The sequence below is a fragment of the Taudactylus pleione genome, unplaced genomic scaffold (genome assembly GCF_031769625.1).
Source record: "Taudactylus pleione unplaced genomic scaffold, aTauple2 ptg000689l, whole genome shotgun sequence".
NCBI lineage: Eukaryota > Metazoa > Chordata > Amphibia > Anura > Myobatrachidae > Taudactylus > Taudactylus pleione.
The window spans coordinates 166555-186714 of NW_028285091.1; the positions used below are offsets into that span (position 1 = coordinate 166555).

The 20160-nt window shown below is 42.5% G+C and overlaps 1 protein-coding gene across 1 annotated transcript in view; it reads right to left on the reverse strand.

The window, feature by feature from the left end:
- Positions 1–11755: 11755 nt before the first annotated feature.
- LOC148477778 (uncharacterized) overlaps positions 11756–20160 on the reverse strand; it is a 28054-nt gene continuing 19649 nt past the window's right edge. The window contains exon 7 of the mRNA XM_088456144.1: positions 11756–15654. Coding sequence (XP_088312270.1) covers positions 14711–15654 — 944 coding nt within the window. The 3' untranslated portion in view covers positions 11756–14710. The remainder of the gene's footprint in view (positions 15655–20160) is intronic.

A 20160-nucleotide genomic window follows, 5' to 3' on the forward strand; every position in this document is an offset into this window, starting at 1 on the left:
GACCACTTAAAAAAACGAAAAAAATAACCTAAGTGCTCTTCTGCATCACTTCTTCAATGTCGGGGAAAAAAACCTGCTGTGGCTATTTAAATCCCGACTTTCAATTAAAGGCTAAAACGGGGGTACACATAGTGTTCCCCCATGTTTTTACAACTTTAGGGGGGTCTTACAATTATTTTAAGGAAAAATTCGTAACTTTACGCAAATCCAACTTCGGAGTTTCCCGTTCTCGTTAATTTTATATTGAATACGGGGATAAGCGGGAGCGCGCACCAGACTTAACGCAGAAAAAAACTCCGATATGAAACGTTAACTTCGACAGTGAAGTTAACGTTTCATATTGAATACCCCTCTAAAACTCATATACTGTTTGTAATGTGACACAATATCCTGAAGTTGCAGCTGTAAGGTAGTGTGTGCTGCATTTAATTGTGTTTTATTGCTTGAAACTCTCTTACCACAATGTCTGCAATATTGTTTATTAATAAGACCCATTCCAAAAGAATTCACTGGTAACCATTTATAAGCTCTATGTCCACACATATATAATATAACCCTTGTGGTAGTGTCATGGTTTATTAGACAATGTGTTTAGAAAAAGCATTATAAAGGGACATTACAATGGGCACCCTTTTCATCCACACTTTCTTCTTGCTTGTCACATTCTGCAATACGATGACTGTATGTTTTATTGTACCCCTACATTTTTTATTACACAGTTTATTAATGCACTCATTATTAGGATTTGTGTATTTAATAATTTCTAAAAGATCCCCAAACAAGTTTAATTCTGTAAGAATATATTACAAACACTGGTTCCCAAATAAGTACCTTCAACTCCTGAACCTTTTTGTTAGTACACATGATGTTGTCCTGATCATACCTTGTTAATTTTAAACATAGGGAACCTGTGACATTATAAGGTTCAAGTGTGTGAGTTCCACATAGTGAGTGAAATGTTGTTTGATTTGAGTGCAATGAGATAAACATTAACACAACAATCCCTGAATGACATGGTGACTACATACCCAACAATCAACCTTATTGTTCCTCCTATGAGCTCATGATAAGTGTCCAGGGAAGAAGTGTCAGTTTGTATAGAGATGCTGTCTGTGCACCATTGTATACCCCTTTTCTCTGAATTTAAACCACAGTATTTACATATACACCTTGGAATTATGAGGCAAACCTTCACACCTTTGCCTTACTGTAATGGCTCTTTTCCGATATTTCACTAGATACATCTTATACCTAGTACCAGTATAAGTTCTTATTTACCTGTATTTTATTACTTTAATGTATTTTTTTTTTTTTTTAAACCTTCTAATTATTTTTACATATGGGCTATTAAGAATTTTTCACCTTGGTCTTTTGACCATCCTCTGATCCGTACCTATACCTGGGAGTATCAGTAGTAAAATGGGTGTGTGCATCTTTTATGACCGTCAATACCCTGTCCCATACAATATGGATTTCAAAACAGAAGTGGAGTCTACCAATATGACCCTGGCAGTACCCCTAGGATAACTCTCCACACCGTCCTCGTCAGCTACCGGTCCTTGACAGCTCTTATTCACTAGAAAAAATAAAAATTAAAAATGCAACAAAAATAACTGCTTGAAGTAATGGGTACACAGAGGCTTGTTCACACCTAGCCATCTTTCTTTTTCTTTGTCCGCAATCCGCAGACTACTAATAATGTCCCCGATTCTGTGAACCTTATCTTGGTCTGAACTGTGGCTCGGATAAGGCCCATCATCAAATACGTTTATTAGATTTAAATCATAGTCAATGTCTTTATCTGTGTCTTCTCTGGCTTTAACTGACCTCACCGCCGGGTCGGAAACCTTCTTGCAGTGCGATGCGTGAATCCAATTGTCCTATTCAGCCACATCGAGGTTGTTAGCAGAACCTAGAATTGGCCTTGCCATCGATCTATGAGACAACCAGAACATAACAAATTTCCCACCATTACATAGTCTCTAGGCTGGACTCCATGACAAGGTCCCGCTGGGAGTCTCTTCATAAGCTTTCCTTGCTTTTCTTGTAACGTCTTCAGATGCTATGAGAATTGTATAACATAGTCCATACTTAAATCATATAACAGTGACAAGTCTGTTGCTGGACTTACAATAAGGACAGGCAGTTTTCCAAAAAATAGCTCATAAGGCACAGGTTAAGTGGTCGCTTTGGAGTGGTGTGGATGCTATACAAAACCAGAGGTAAAGCCCCCAGCCAACTCATGGTAGTCTACATACCCACCTTAGCTAACTTTGTGCTTAATGTTAGTGTTTACATATTCAATTTTGTTTTTTATATACCCATATATAGACACATTGCTTGGAATACCTTCCCTGTAAAATGTGTACCTCTGTCACCTTTAACAACACATGGGATACTATATCTGGACACAAATTCCTGCACAATTTCTTTGCTGTGAATGATGCTGCACATGATGACAGATTTCTGTGACAACATCAGGAAACTGTGAAGTCCTCACAAACAATAAATGGTTAGATAAATGCAAGGTATCCAGGATATATTGAACCTCCTAATGATAGTGAGATTAGTTGCAGGAAGGACACGAATATTAGTAATAATCATCAATTGAATCAGCTGAATCAGATCTAACAGTTCACTTCTGGGGAATGGTCATAAACAAATTATTGATTAGAATAAACAGGCATAACTATAACAGTAAGCTTAGACATTAAGTCAGCTTCAGAGACAATAGTCTATAAGATATAAATGTTGGTATTATTGATTAATATAAGCGAGCCTAGATATAGCAATAAGCTCAGGCGTTACATCAGCATTGTCATCATCAAAGATAGCAGTCTGAGGTATAAATCTTGAATAAAACAAAATAAAGAGACAAAACAGGGAGATGAAAGGTAAGGGGGTTTGGGGAAGGAGGGCAGGGGGAAGAGGAAGGAGGAGAGCTATGAGGGCAAGAGAGCTGCAAGGCCGGGGGTGCCGTTGGCTGACTGCCATACCACACTGTAGGTGCCATTGCGTAGATTCTTAATGCTACACTGTAAAAAAATTACAATTGTTTGATGAAATAAATTTGGCCAATTTGGATAAAATAATTGTTGCTTTAAAAGTTTCTCAAAATAGAATAAATGTGCCAGACAGTGGTAAAGGTTCTGGTGACCATTTAAAGACAAATTTTATACTCTCATTATCATACAAGTCTTTCATAATTGCATTCATACTTGTCATTCCTAATCACATATGCATTTTTTATTATAATTCCTAGATCCCGCATTACGCTAATCTCATTCCCCATCCTCTGCTGCCAGCTCTAAACTTTTTTTTTTTTAAATTGACTACCCTCGGAACTCTTGGCAACTCACTCGATGCCATACACAAGAAATGTCTTTCTCTCTCTACTGCAAAAGAACAAAACTCATTTTTCCAAATAGCCAATCTCCTGACTTTGAAATGGGTGTCTCATTCAGACCCGCCGCGAGCGCTGTACGCTCGCAAGCACGTCGATGGTGCCCAAGTGCGCATGCGCATGACGGAGGGAGCTCCGTCGTGCGCATGCGCGAGACCCGGCGAGCGACGGGGAAGCCGTCACTCCAGGTCTCACACCAAAGGGGGCGTGCTGTCGATGGTGAGTGACAGCACGCCCCCTTTGGTGGGCGTGCCGGGGGCGTGGCTGCCCAGACGGAGGCGTTCCCATGGGAACGCCTACCGTCTGGGTCCGGCCCCACTGACATCACTAGTGATGTCGGTGGGAGTGATTTTGGCTCTGATCAAGCCAAAATCACTCCAGGGCTTGCGGCCACGAGACCCTACCGCAAGGGTCTCGTCGCAAGCCCGATGGTCGCGATGGTCAAGACCATCGCGACCATCATCATGGATGCTCGCATAAGCTGTGGGTGGTCACCCACAGCTATGCGAGCGGCCAGGAGGCCGCCCCATTTTCAGCTAGGCCGGCCCTGATTCAGAGCAAGCGCTCTGGTCAGAGCGTCCGGCTCTGAATCAGGCCCTGAGTACACTGTCTTTCTATCTCACACAAGTTTTACACCTGCAATGAGAAGCTTCCCTAAGCACAAGCGTGTTAGTGGGATCCGATACAATACTCGGTAAACTACCCTGAAATCAGTTTTCCGTTTCACCAAACCAATTCCTTCACCATCTTCAAACAACCATTACCATCCAGGTGCTTCACGCGCCATTCTCCCTATACTCTGCAGCCCTCTTACAAGCTACAATCAACCTCTGCACCTTCAAATCACTTGATCATACCCTCTTTATATATGAACTATCTTCAATCCCATACAAGTACTTAGACATTGTTGCCCTTTAAAAAAACAAATGAGACTAACTTTTTTTTTCTCAAGATTGTGACACGTCTGTCAAAATAAAAAAACACAAAAAAAAATACCCTATTCGTGTTTCCTATCTTCGTTATCAGGTCAAACACCTTTCATGTACAATCTGACCTCTTTAACAGATTTGTACCTCAGTTACCTTGTGCCCCCCTTTCTTTGTCATCAGGGTTCAGCACCCCACTTGTAACTACACGTTTATCTCGTGCACCTGTCCTTGTTATCAGGTTTTCGCACGTTCACATCAATATTATCTGGTTATCAGATATCTGCAGATTGATTTTACATTATCTAGCCACGTGGACTTCTCTTCTTTGGCTATAATATTACCCCTGCAAGTTCCACATAAACAGATTCACGTCTCTCTACACACACCTTTCAGAAAAGACAATAAAGAGAATCTAAAAACACCTATGTCACCAATGCCTATTACCTCAAACATGTATCTGACACATTACAAATCTTAAACAATATTTCAAATTCTGGAATAAACACCTCAAGTTTACAATATATCATAACACATCAGCAGAAACTGATCTATGTTAATCAAAATGTCTGCCAAATCTAACACCGCAAAATACACACAATTAAAACACATCTACTTTATCCACCTAATTTCAGAAATTAATATCGCAACAAAAAGAATAATGCAAAGACAATCATCTAACTTGCAAATTTAAAGATTGACAATATTTTACTCTTTAACATATTTCAGTGGAAAGTGTTGCGCAGGACAGAATAACGTTCTCTTATCCACTGGCGCACTGCCCAGACTGTGAAGGAGGGGGGAATCTACTGCTCCTAGCGCCATTTTTTTACAGAGTACAAAACTTCTTAAAACAAATGGAAAAACTTATTTAAACTTCTATCAAGAATAAATCCAGATAAAATAACCAAAACAGCACAGTTTATCTTACCACTATATCAAAGACTGAGGGATAACGGGGGAGAAAGAGGAGAGAAAAAACAAAACAAAAACAAAACTGCACGTTTAATAATAATAAAAAACTAAAAATGATCTTATGAGAAAATTAACTCACTGCCCGTGTAAAACTCCCTCACTCACCTATAGCGGGCGTCAACTGGTGTATCCGAGTCACGGCACCAAAATTGAAAACGCTATGTGTTCTATATTTATTTATAAACCTTACTTGTTATAAGAAGAAATGAAATAATTCACACCAATACAGATTCTAAAATAAATGACAATGCTTTTACTTAAAGACAGCGTAATTATACATGTATTTTTGCCAGTGCAGAGTTACAACAAAAACATAACACTTAGGTTATTTCAGCAGCAGTAGGAATACCTGTAAAATAAATCCATGACACCCAGTGCAGCATATCAATCAGCCAATTTCATACATACGTCCGGCAACGGCACCCAGCACCTCTCAGACCCTCGATGTGCTCTCTCTCCCCTGTCCTCCGACTGCTCCCTCCCCCCTCTCTCTCTGGGGAGTTTTTATACTTTAACTCGTCCATATCTCTAATACATCCAAAATGGCGAATATTAATTTATTTAATATTCATACGTGCTAGGCACTAATTGGTTATACGGCCTAACCATAATATAATGTTATCTTCCTGTTCTGTTCCCCTGTAGCTTCTAATTTTTGCTTCTTGTAGGCCAAGGCTATCTTGATTAGCCTTCTTTATTTACTAAATCTGAGACTTGTTGTCTGCTGTTCTGCACACGCTGAAAACTGACATAGATTTTAAACCCACAAGCACTTCTATTGCTGAACCATTAAATAAGATGTTCTAACTTGTACATATCTCTGCAGTTAATCACACCAGCATAGAAATAAACACTAATCTCTATATACTTATTAATACATCATTTAAGATCAAACATTAAACAAAATGACTAATGCAACAGGGACCCATCTATTTATTTTGGAGAGCGGAGGGTAGGCCTCAATCCTCTCCAGGCCTGAGACCATTCAACAAATGTGACCCAGCTGCACCTCACACAACTATACTAATACTGAATCTCATATTAAACATTTTTATTTATTCTACATCGTGAATTGCTGAAGGAATATGTACGACCACATATTCCTGTGTTATCAGAACTTACCTTTGTTATCTCTATTTCTACGAAGTCCATAGGGTCCACAGGAGACCTTGGGGTATAGGTTGATGACGCAGTCGTCGGGCACCTCAATAGTTAAAGCTGTCCTCCCAGGATGCACCGGGCCCCTCTCCTATACCCCGCCCCCAGGCCAAGGCACCTCAGTTACATAACAAGCCAATGGCCGGAGGAGAAGAGAGAAGGAAGAAATTCTGGAACACACAAGTATCACACTTTCACACAGAAGGAGACAGAAAAACCGGTGACCAGAACACAGCCCATCTGCAGCACAGGTGCGACAGGGTGGGAGCCCTGTGGACCCTATGGACTTTGTAGAAATAGAGATAACAAACGTAAGTTCTTACCATATCTCTTATTTTCTACTGCAGGGTCATAGGGCTCCACAGGAGACCATGGGGAGTTCCCAAAGCAGTCTCCTTAAGGGTGGGGACGCTCCTGGGCAGAAAAGAGAATCCGCCACCTGAAGGAAGCATCCTGAGAGGCAAAGGTATCAAATGCATAATAACATAATACAAAGGTATGGACAGAAGACCACATAGCCGCATTGCAAAGCTGAACAGCCGAGGCACCACGGCGAGCTGCCCACGAAGGACCCACAGACCGAGTAGAATTAGCCTTAACAGAGGCCGGAACAGGGAGGCCCTCATGAATGTAAGCCTCAGAAATCGCCATAAGAATCCATCGTGCCAAAGTTTGCTTAGTGGCAGGCCATCCCTTATGGAAACCATAGAGGACAAACAAGGAGTCAGACTTCTGAAAAGAATTGGAATGGTCAACATAAATCTTTAGAGCATGTACCACCAGCTAAGAGGTCTGGGGAAGTAAAGGCGGCACTATAATTTCCTCATTAATATGGAAACTAGATACTAGAAAACCAGGGTGAGTCCGAAGCACCACCCTGTCCCTATGAAAAATCAGAAAGGGAGGGCGACATGAGAGAGCCCCCAAATCTGACACCCTTCTGGCCGAAGCTATGGCCAGAAGAAACACAGCTATTTTAAATCCACTGAGCCCAGCGGTTCAAATGGCGGTCCTTGGAGAGCCCTTAGAACCACAGCCAAATCCCAAGGAGCCACAGTTGGGACAAAGGGAGGCTGAATACAAAGCACACCTTGCATAAAGGTGTGGACATCAGGAAGAGTAGCAATCCTACGCTGAAACCACACGGACAGGGCAGAAACCTGCACCTTCAGAGAAGCAAGGCGAAGACCGTGATCAATGCCCGCTTGTAGGAAAGCCAAAACACTGGATATCCCAAATACCTGAGGACCATAACCTCTAGGGCGACACCATTCAAAGAAGGTGTGCCATACTGTGATAAATTCTCGCAGAAGCAGGCTTCTGAGCTCTAAACATGGTGTTAACCACAGAGTTTGAAAACCCCCTGGACCTTAAGAGGGCTGTCTCAACAGCCACGCCATCAAAGACAGACAACTCAGGTCCGGGTAATGGAAAGAACCTTGAGACAACAGGTCCGGACGTTGAGGCAACAGCATTGGAGTGTCTATGGAAAGACTCCGAAGATCTGAGTACCAGTGACGTCTGGGCCACACTGGAGCCACCAGCAACAGCATGCCTCCTTCTTTCTTGAACTTTCGAATCACTCGAGGAAGAAGGGAGACTGGAGGGAACAGGTATGCAAACTGGAAGGTCCAACTGACCGACAGAGCATCTACCAGAAGAGCCTCCACATTTCTTGTTCTTGACCCATACACTGGCAACTTGTGGTTGTGTCGGGATGCCATGAGGACTATTTCGGGAAGGCCCCACCTGTCCACTAGAAGTTAGAACACTTCCTGGTGAAGAGACCATTCCCCTGGATGCATGTCTTGACGGCTGAGGAAGTCCACTTCCCAGTTGAGGACCCCTGGAATGAACACTGCTGATATGGCTGTGAAATTGCCTTCCGCCCAAGTCAGAATGCGGGACACCTCTACCAGTGCCGCCTGACTTCGAGTTCCTCCTTGGCAATTTATGTACCCCACCATGGTGGCGTTGTCTGACTGCACTTGCACGGGTTTTCTGCAAAGTAGTTCTGCATGCTGAAGAGCCCTGAGAACCGGCCTGAGTTCCAATATGTTTATTGGCAGGACCGATTCCTCTGTCCACCTTCCCTGAACGAAGTGAGGACCCATCACTGCAACCCCGGGGACAGGCGTACATTGTCAGGAGGACCCAATCCGGGATCCAAAATGGGCGGCCCTTGGTAAGGTGACGTGAGAAGCTACCAAGTCTGAGACAGACGCACCTCCGGAGAAAGCACCAATGTCTGGGTTCGTATCCGGCATGGAGATCTGTCCCGCCTGGAGAGGATCAGAGACTTCAGAGGCTGGGAATGAAACTGGCCATACTCCTCCATGTCGAATGTTGACACCATGGAGCCCAGTAACTGCATAGCCGAGTGAATCGACACCCGGTGACTGTGCAGGCAGCTGCGAACCCGCTGCTGCAAGGTGGATATCTTGTCCTTGGTCAAGAAGATCCTCTGTTGTTGAGAATCCAACAATACTCCGAGATGAAGCATCCGCTGTGAGGGCGTCAGAGAGGACTTCTTCCAGTTGATCAACCACCCGTGACTTTGTAGCACTGTGATTGTCAGCTGTAGATGCTGAAGAAGTAATTCTGGAGCACTGGCTAGCAACAGCAGGTCATCCAGGTAAGGCAACAGATGGACCCCCTGCAGCCGCAGCTGGGCCACCATAACTGCCATAAGTTTGGTGAACACCCTGGGTGCCGTGGACAGCCCAAATGGCAGGGCCTGAAACTGGAAGTGTTGTAATACTGTGAACCTGAGGTACCTCTGGTGAGCCAAAGCTATCGGGACATGCAGGTAGGCATCCTGAATGTCCAGAGACACAATAAAATCCCCAGGTTCCATAGCCAGTATAATAGACTGCAGGGTTTCCATCTTGAACCGAGGCACTCAGAGAAACTTGTTCAGGGACCTGAGGTTTAGGATAGGCCTGTATGAACCATTTGGTTTTGGAACCAGAAAGAGGTTGGAATAATACCCCATTCCCCTCTGGGAAGTAGGTACTGGAACTATAACTCCCACCAGGAGCATAGAACATATAACTTTCTGAAGTTCCAACACCTTGTCCTGATCCATCTGAGGTCCCATAGGGGAGAATTGATGAGGAGGTCTGCTGTGGAATGAGAGGGTGTATCCGTGAGAGACCACTTCCCTTACCCAAGTGTCTGTGGTGGTGTGACACTGAAGTAGTTGGCCTCCCAACTTGGGGTCCCCCAAGGAGAGGCTCGCCCCATCAGGCTGAAGGTTTAGCATTGGGCTTGATAGCTGGACGTCTGGTAATCCAAGCCTGTTTCTTGGGCTTTGTGACCATAGTTCCGGAAGGTCTGGGATAGGACTGGACCTGAGGACGGAAGGTCGGAAAGGACGAAGTTCCAGATCCCGATGGCACTGGTGCCGAGGGCAAATAAGCAGACTTGGCAGCCGCCAAAGTGTCTACAATTTTGTCCAAATCCAGACCAAACAAGACCTGGCCATTGAAAGGTAAACTCTCTAACCCTTTCTTGGACTCTGCATCCGCTCTCCAAGATCGCAACCAAAGAGAGCGCCTGGCTGACATCGCAGCCGCCGAAATGTGAGAGGTTAAAAGACTAACATCCAAAGCAGCCTCGTTAACATATGTAGCCAAGTCTCTGAGGTAATCCAACAGTTCACGCTGTTCACTGGTAGCTTCCAAGTGCAAGGACGCTTCCAAAGCATTTGCCCAACGTTCCATGGCCCTGGCCACCCAGCAGATAGCCATAGCTGGCCTAGCGACCCCCCCCACAGAGAGGGAATAAATGTATTTAGACACACCTCCACTTTTCTGTCCGTAACATCCTTTAAAGACGACATGGACGGCATAGGAAGGGTCGCACTTTTGACTAAGCGAGTAATATGAGAATCGACCTGAGGAGTTTCCCATTTAGAGAAATACTTTTCCTCAAATGGATAAGCGGCCTCCAGCCATTTCTGCAGTTGAAATCTCCTGCCTGGTGTTTTCCAGGCCTCTTCCAAGTGTTCAACCAGCTGATCAGACAGAAGAAAATCTGTCGCTGAACTGTTAACTTCCTTAAACAAGGCATGTTTGGATTTGGCGGCCGGGGTATCCTCATCCCCAATATCCATAGCCACACGGACCGCACGAATGAGGCCGTGCACATAAATTTTAGACTTAGGCTCTGCCTATTTTTGAGGGAGCTCTGACTCAGATAAGTCCTGAATTTCCCCACCATCAGTGGACACATCATTCTGATAGTACAAGGACTGAGAAGACAGCACCTCTTTCCTAGCTGAACGCAGGAGAGTCACCCTGTAAAATCTCCGTCAAGTTTTGCACCGTGATGGAGAGTGTTTTAACCCAAACAGGTTCAGATGACACCTGGTAAGGTTTAGATTGTAAAGGAATATTTTGAGCCACAACCAGCTATCGGAGGGGTCCCCTGTAAAGAAGATGGCATAGCAACCTGCGAAGTGTACCCCAATTGTGGGGACACTGGAGGTGCTGCAAGCGGTCCCACCAGGGTAGTTAACGCTTGTGCCAAACAAGCCCAGGGCGGCTCTTGTGAATAGCTGAGCCCAGCAGGTAAACCTGCATTCCTGGCACACAGGGTACACTATCCTCCCACAATAATCTCCCCTTCCCGTAGACCTGCAAAACATTTAGTACAGGACTGCGTGAGGGGAATATCAGCCTGTCCAGAATCACTTCCAGGCATGATGAATGTATGTGTCACACTCTGCAGATCAATAAACAAACTGAACTGTGAAGTTACTGACACCCTGACTGCATCGGTCTCTGCAAGGGCTAGTGAGAACAGAAAGTACAGGGATAGTAAAATGTCTAACAGAGGAAAGAAATACAGTCAGACAGCGCTAGCATTAGACACATACAATGCACAAATAAACTCTGCACTATATTGCACCTTAATCAACTACTAGACCTACAGTCTAGTAGCAATAGTGCTACATACACCAACCTGCTTGGAGCCCCTCTTGAAGTGAACCGACTCTGGCTGGACACCTACGAAACTGAGGTGCCTTGGCCTGGGGGCGGGGTATAGGAGAGGGGCCCGATGGATCCTGGGAGAACAGCTTTAACTATTGAGGTGCCCGACGACTGCGTCATCAATCTATACCCTAAGGTCTCCTGTGGAGCCCTATGGACCCTGCAGTAGAAATAAGAGTTGGCAAGCGGGATCATTTTATATAATAAGATATTGATAGTGCGATGTGTTTTGGATAGTATTTATAAACCTTACTTATTATAAGAAGAAATGAAATAATTCACACCAATACCAACTCTAAAATAAATGACAATGTTTTACTTAAGAGCAAATTAATTATACATGTATTATTGTCAAAGCAGACTTATAACATAAAAAACATTAGTTCAGCAACAGTGACAAAATGATTATCTGTAATGCCTAGCATAGACTCCCAAGGTGACAGCCAGCCCTGTTTATACTTACAGCCCAGCGCCCCGCAACTCTCACAACCTACGTTCTCTCCTGCTCAACCCGACCCCTCCCCTATTTAATCAATCTTTTATACTTTTTCCCTCTCTGCTACTGACATATTCTAAAATTACCAATATTAATGAATTCAATATTCATGCGCACTAAACATTTCACTGATATGTTTTAATAATAACAAAACCTATAATCTCCTTTCTATGTTCTCAAAATACTGGTGACCGCTTATAGGCCAAGGCTATCCTGATTAACTCCCTTCTTGTTTATACGGATCTGAGACCTACTGTCTCCTAGTCTGTTCATACTCAACTAACCCATTATGCTGTCTTGCTAGAGAAGAAATGGTTTTCATCAGTTCGAATGTATACCTATTTCTGTAATAACATTTATACCTTTAGATTATACAATATTAATCGATCATAACTGTTGCTTCAGACACACACCTGCCTACTTTAGAGAGAGGGTAAACCTCATCTCTAGGCCTGAGGCCATTCGACACATGCTGTCCTCTGCAACTTACAACTAATATATATTCTGAATTATTTCTATATACCCTTAATTGCAATGAAAATAATAATGAAAGACATAAGCATGCATATATTCGTGAATTGCTGAAGGAATATGTACGGTCACATATACCAGCGTTATCAATATACACATTTTCTTTATTCACATTATTCACATCATTATTGCTTTAAAATATTTCACTTTAGAGGCATAATATTATTAAATGCATAAAATGTATATTTTAATATTATTTTTCCTAGTGTACCAACAAAGAGACATTCTTTCATCTCTGTTCCTATTGAGCTGTACTTATTGTCTCTGGCAGCCCCAGAACCATATGACAGAAACTAGATCTTAACTGGGGTCATTTGATTTATGATATCCATTACCCACTGGTGCAGAAGTATTCCCATCATCCCCCACCCTCAATAGGAATAAGATACTGTACACTGCTAAAGTCTCTGCATTCACATATGCCCCTCACCCCTGTGATAGCAACGAGGGGATCCCCCAATAAATTACATTATTTCATGTCTGTAGCAATTTATTTTTATAATAAGACAAAAAGCCATCAGTGTCCTGTGTCATCTAATCACCATTTTATATATCCAAATGTAATGACGGGAGATGTCGTCTATTATGCAGATATCCTTCACTTTCTGCATCAGGTCCAAAGAGAAGGTGAGAGAGGTTCTTACTATGTACTAACCAGGGGAAATAATCTGATCAGAGGACTGAAGAATTACAGAAAAGAGCATAAACTATGTCTGACAGTCCTGCTTATTATAGTGCCTCACAGTCCTTATTATATGGCCTAACAGTCCTGCTCATTATAGTGCCTCACAGTCCTGCTCATTATAGGGCCTCACACACAGTGCTGCTCATTATAGAATCTCACAGCCCTGCTTATTATTGGACCTTACACTCCTGCTTATTATAGGACCTCACAGTCCTGCTAATTATAGGGCCTCACAGCCCTGCTTATTACAGGACCACATAGTTCTGCTTATTATAGGACCTCAATGCCCTGCTCTTATTATAGGGCCTCAAACCCTGCTCATTATAGGACCTCACGTCCCTGCTTATTATAGGGCCTAACAATCCTGCTCATTAGAGGAGCTCACATCCCTGCTTATTATAGGGCCCTGCTCTTATTATAGGGCCGCACAGTCCTGCTCATTAGAGGACCTCACAGCCCTGCTCATTATAGGGCCTCACAGTCCTCCTTATTATAGGGCCTCACAATCCTGCTTTATTATAGGGCCTCACTGTCCTGATTATAGGACCTCACTGTCCTGATTATGATAGGGCCTCACAGTCCTGCTTATTTTTGCACCTCACAACCCTGTTTATTATTGGACCTCACAGTCCTGCTTATTATAGGAACACCTCATTACTGTCATCTCTTCCTTATCTCTCTAATAATACTGCTCAAGCCCCATTTATATCTTATATCATGGGAGAGGAGACCGCAGTACTATAGTCATTATGTGTCACGTGCATGTGCTCAGTTTTATTTTATGTGTATTCATGTCTCTATGCATCTGCTTTTCTGTATTAAGCCAGCCTGGAAGGTAGAAAAAAAATCCTAATTACAATATAGGCTAAGGCTTCACCTATGGATGGTGTTACAAATACAGAGTGCTCACACGCCAGCCCTTGCCTAGATGTTAGCCTCTGTATCTGGGAGGTGAGTATATCTTACCTGCATATCAGTGATGTATATAGCGTTAGTAGGAACTTGCAGATAAACAGGAACCCAGGACTTTGGCTACAAGCTTAGATGTTATGAGGGAAATATGAACATAATCATGGTGTAATTTGCTATATAATACATTTGCAGTAATGGTGACAATAATTGTCTGTTTTGTATTATTCATGCAATGCCCACACAATAAATGCCTTTTTTTTTTTTCTTCAAGAAAATACCATGTTTACTTATTTCTTCTAAAAAGAAAAACAATTTCCTCAAAATAGGCGAAAAAAAGTTTTTATTGAAATTGCAAGAAAGTGAGGCAAATTTTATTTTTTTTTTTCTAACCACCTTCAATAAATACTTCGTGGTTCATGTGTCACCATTATTCCACCATGCAAAAGCTCAATTCTGAGCTCTGGTGCAGATATCTAATAGAATAAAGACAATACTATAAGTGTCACCTGGGTGGTCTATGCCAGTCTTATATTAATGGCACACATCCCAGTTAGCAGCAGATGGATAGCCTAAAATGATATTATACTGTGTGACTGGAGTGTTACTACAACCCTCTTTTGTATCAGCTCATAGAAATGCTATTTTCCTATGTGACAGCTGATGTCTAACAAGGTGCGATTTCTGTGTAAAATATTTCCCACACTCAGAGCATGGAAATGGTTTGTGCCCTGTGTGACTTCTCTGATGTCTAATAAGATCTGATTTCTGTGCAAAACATTTCCCACACTCAGAGCATGGAAATGGCTTCTCATCTGTGTGACGTCTCTGGTGTGTAGCAAGATGTGATTTCCGTGTAAAACATTTCCCACACACAGAACATGGAAAAGGTTTCTCACCTGTGTGACGTCTCTGATGTGTAACAAGATCTGATTTCTGCGTAAAATATTTCCCACACTCAGAACATGGAAATGGCCTCTCACCTGTGTGATATCTCTGATGTATAACAAGAACTGATTTGTGTATAAAACATTTCCCACACTCAGAGCATGGAAATGGTTTCTCCCCTGTGTGACTTCTCTGATGTGTAACAAGAGCTGATTTCTGTGTAAAACATTTCCCACACTCAGAGCATGGAAATGGTTTCTCCCCTGCGTGACATCTCTGATGTGTAACAAGAGCGGATTTCTCTGTGAAACATTTCCCACATTCAGAGCATGAAAATGGCTTCTCACCTGTGTGACGTCTCTCGTGTATAACAAGAGCCGATTTATATGTAAAACATTTCCCACACTCAGAACAGTAAAATGGCTTTGCTGGCTGATGGGCAATACGCTTTGTTCTCTTTGTAGAACATGTGTCATCTATATTATTGGGAAATATATTATCTACTCTACGAGTTGTAATAGATGTACCAATATCTGAGTTATTAGGAGAACATGACATATCAGAAGGACGAGATGACAGATCTGTACTGTGGAGAACTGGAGAATCTCGTCTGATGTCATCTTTTATTTCAGAATCTGGAGATATAATTAGATGGTCCAGCGATATTTTCCATCTGTTACATCCACCTGTTGGGAATATAATAAATGTATAGTAATATGAATGTTTTAACGAAATAAGGTTCATTTAACAAAAAAAAACCACATTTAATATGTTTAAAAAAAATACAATTTGTAACTGACATTTTATACTGTGCTAATTGGTGCAAGGGTGTCTGAATGCATAAACGGACAAACAGACTAATGAGAGATTATATATATATATATATATATATATATATATATATATATATATATATATATATATATATATAGCTATAGCAATGCAGATCAGCGGCACTGGATGGACTTATAACAAGCAGCAAAAGGAACTGTTCACCGCAACAGCTTTGGGTCAACATTTCAGAATGTAATTGTCACGATCCGATGCAAATGTTCCTCTGTGGAGGACGGTGAGCCGGGGGGCGACTAGGGAAGTGACTGTAACTAGGTCTCCAAGTTGCGGCCGAACCCAAGTTTGGCTAGACCTGCCCAGAGGTGCGGAGTCTAACTCACTTAGTGGTTTTCTCCAGTGACCCCTCCAATTGGGATTTGTTTTTGCTGCACCAAGTGAGCAGGTCGCTGCTTTATGGACAGGTACCTGGGAGTGGCAGACGGAAACTATATTAAATGAACTAAATGCTAGAACACTGGAGGTGTATTGAATGCTTGAATTTTGGAAAGGAACTGAATACTGGAACACTGTTAGAGATCCTAATCACAGGCTTACTTGAGAATACTGGAAAATGTACTGGGAATTTGCTAGAAATCCAGGTGCTGATTTGCACAGAGAAATGTGGACACAGGCATATACTGGGAATTACATATGCAGGCGCTGACAGAAAAACACAGAGATGTGGATCAGGCATAGACTGGGGATTGCAAGATGTCCAGCTGGGAGCCAACTAGTGATTAGCAGGAAACCTGTCACCTCAGTAACATAGAGAAGCTGCAATAGAACTAGCAACACATTACAAGACACACAAGAAAAGAAACATAAAAACAGGAGTACTGGGAGAGAACTAAGTCTCAGACTGAAAATAGCATGGAAGCTAATGCAGGAAAATCTAGAGAACTGTAAATAGGCTGAAGCAACACTGGTGAGAATCACAGGCACTGGAACAGCGAAGTTGAACAGCAGTTTCCTGTTCCTGGAGTCAGACTAAATTACCCCTGGGTAGCTGGTCATTGGATCAGCTGAGTCACCACATGACTACCATTAGGAGAGACTAGTCAGGTGATATGGACCAACATGGCTGCGCCCATGCCCGGCACCCCGGAAGCCCTAGCAGACCCTGGGGAGAATACTGACACCACTCACCTCCACTCCCAGCGACTGGACACCTAAGCCTAAGAACACCTTCGTGAAGGTGAAATAGCGGCCGATCCCAAGCTGCATCCTGACAGTAATCTTTCGTCAGGATACAAAATAACTAAATGCCCCATGTTATAGATTAGGGATAGCTAGTACTCTATTCCATACACAGATTGCATTTTTTATATTTTATTATATAGCCTGTATAAAACATTTTTTACATTGTTTATACAGCACCATGGTAACACTCTGGGACGGGGACCACGTGGTGACTGAGGCGCAGTCCAGTGACGTCATTGGCGTGAACCCGACCCGGAAGTATGCCACGGCATGCTGTGCACTCTTCACTGGTCGTATTTAAAAGGTAGGATGTTTTATTTATTATTTGTACCCTGACGAAAGATTAAATTCTGAAACATTGACCTTGAGCTGTTCTGGTGAACAGTTCCTTTTGCTGCTTGTTACAAGTCCATCCAGTGCCGTTGATCTGCATTGCTACATTCCCTTCTCTCTGAAGTCACCGTGGCAGATTACACTTTCAAATTAAGCAAGAGTCCTGGATAAAAAAAAAGATATGTATACAGTCAGGTGCATAAATATTGATACATTGACAGAATTTTCATATTTTGGCCTCTATTCACCACCACAATGGCTTTGAAATGAAACAAACAAGATGTGCTTTAACTGCAGACTTTCAGATTTAATTTGAGGGTAATTACATCCAAATCAGGTGAACGGTGTAGGAATTACAACGGTTTCTATATGTGCCTCCCACTTTTTAAGGGGCCAAAAGTAATGGGACAAACTAAACAATCCTAAATCTAACTGTCACTTTTTAATACTTTGTTGCAAATCCTTTGCAGGCAAATACAGCCTGAAGTCTGGAACGCATAGACATAACCAGACGCTGGGTTTCATCCCTGGTGATGCTCTGCTAGGCCTCTACTGCAAATGTCTTCAGTTCCTGCTTGTTCTTGGGGCATTTTCCCTTCAGTTTTGTCTTCATCAAGTGAAATGCATGCTCAATCGGATTCAGGTCAGGGGATTGACTTGGCCATTGCATAACGTTCCAATTTTTAGCCTTAAAAAAACTCTTTGGTTGCTTTTACAGTATGCTTCGGGTCATTGTCCATCTGCACTGTGAAGCGCCGTCCAATGAGTTCTGAAGCATTTGACTGAATATGAGCATATAATATTGCCCGAAACACTTCAGAATTCATTCTGCTTTTGTCAGCAGTCACATCATCAATAAATACAAGGGAACCAGTTCTATTGGCAGCCATACATGCCCACGCCATGACACTACCACCACCATGCTTCACTGATGAGGTGGTATGTTTTAGATCATGAGCAGTTCCTTTCCTTCTCCATACTCTTCTCTTCCCATCACTCTGGTACAAGTTGATCTTTGTTTCATCTGTCCATAGGATGTTGTTCCAGAACTGTAATGGCTTTTTCAGATGTTGTTTGGCAAACTCTAATCTGGTCTTCCTGTTTTTGTGGCTCACCAATGGTTTACATCTTGTGGTGAACTCTCTATATTCACTCTTGTGAAGTCTTCTCTTGATTGTTGACTTTGACACATATACACCTACCTCCTGGAGAGTGTTCTTGATTTGGCCAACTGTTGTGAAGGGGTTTTTCTTCACAAGTGAAATAATTCTTCTGTCATCCACCACAGTTGTTTTTTCCGTGGTCTTCCGGGTCTTTTGGTGTTGCTGAGCTCTCCGGTGCGTTCTTTCTTTTTAAGAATGTTCCAAACAGTTGATTTGGCCACACCTAATGTTTTTGCTATCTCTCTGATGGGTTTGTTTTGATTTTTCAGCCTAATGATGGCTTGTTTCACTGATATTGACAGCTCTTTGGATCTCATATTGAGAGTCGACAGCAACTGATTCCAAATGCAAATGTCACACGTAGAATCAACTCTAGACCTTTTACCTGCTTAATTGATAATGAAATAACGAGGGAATAGCCCACACCTGTCCATGAATTAGCTTTTGAGTTGATAGTCCCATTACTTTTGGCCCCTTTAAAAAGTGGGAGGCACATATAGAAACCATTGTAATTCCTACACCGTTCACCTGATTTGGATGTAATTACCCTCAAATTAAATCTGAAAGTCTGCAGTTAAAGCACATCTTGTTTGTTTCATTTCAAAGCCATTGTGGTGGTGAATAGAGGCCAAAATATGAAAATTCTGTCAATGTCCCAATATTTATGCACCTGACTGTGTGTGTTTATGTGTATATATATATATATATATATATATATATATATATATATATTTATTTATTAGGGATGTGCAGGCTCGGTTCTACTTGGTTCCGTTCGTTTTTTTTTACCGAATCTTATTGGCTATCCAAAACTCATGACAGCTGATACCCAATAAGATTCGGTAAAAAAATCCGAACGGATTTTATTTTTTTTTCTGGGTCTCACAGGATCGTAGAGCTGGGCTCGGGATTTATTAATGTCGCAGTGACTGTATATAAGTGATCGTTAAAGTGAGACATTTTATTGGTAATATTATGTTGATATTTACATGTTGCATTATATGTGTCATTGCAGGTAAAGGTTTTATATCCTCAGTAAATAAATGCACTAATAACTTATTACATATAATATCTTGTGCTAATGAAAGTCCCTTTTTGTTAGGGCCCACCCAGGGATCCACATAAACTCCTAGAATCTGGCCAGAGAGGTAGTCACCTATAGCAACCGCCTTTCCCATCGATATTTATATTCTCACAGGTACTTGGATGTCCCCAGGTCTTATACCCAAGATGGTAGGAGCTTATGAGGGAAACCAGGTGGCAGCAGAGAGTAAGCTGGAGCGGGAAACAGAGGTGCAATGAAACCGGAGCCAGGTGACTGGTGCTGAAAGCCAGGAAGCAGTAATTGAGCCCAGGGTCAGCAATCAGACAGATAATGAACCAGGTACTGAGCTGGAATGTCAGGAAATCAGGACAGGAAGCAGGTCAGGAGCCAGGGACAGGAAGGTCTGGATGTTTAGGAACAAGCAGGAGGCACACAAAGACAGGAACAGGTGCAGGGGAGTCAGGATTCTGTAACAGGCAGAGAATGAACCAGGTACTGTGCTGGAAGGTCAGGAAATCAGGACAGGAGGCAGGTCAGGAGCCAGGGATAGGGTGCAGGAAGGTCCGGATGTTTAGGAACAAGCAGGAGGCACACAAAGGAAGGAACAGATGCAGTCGAGT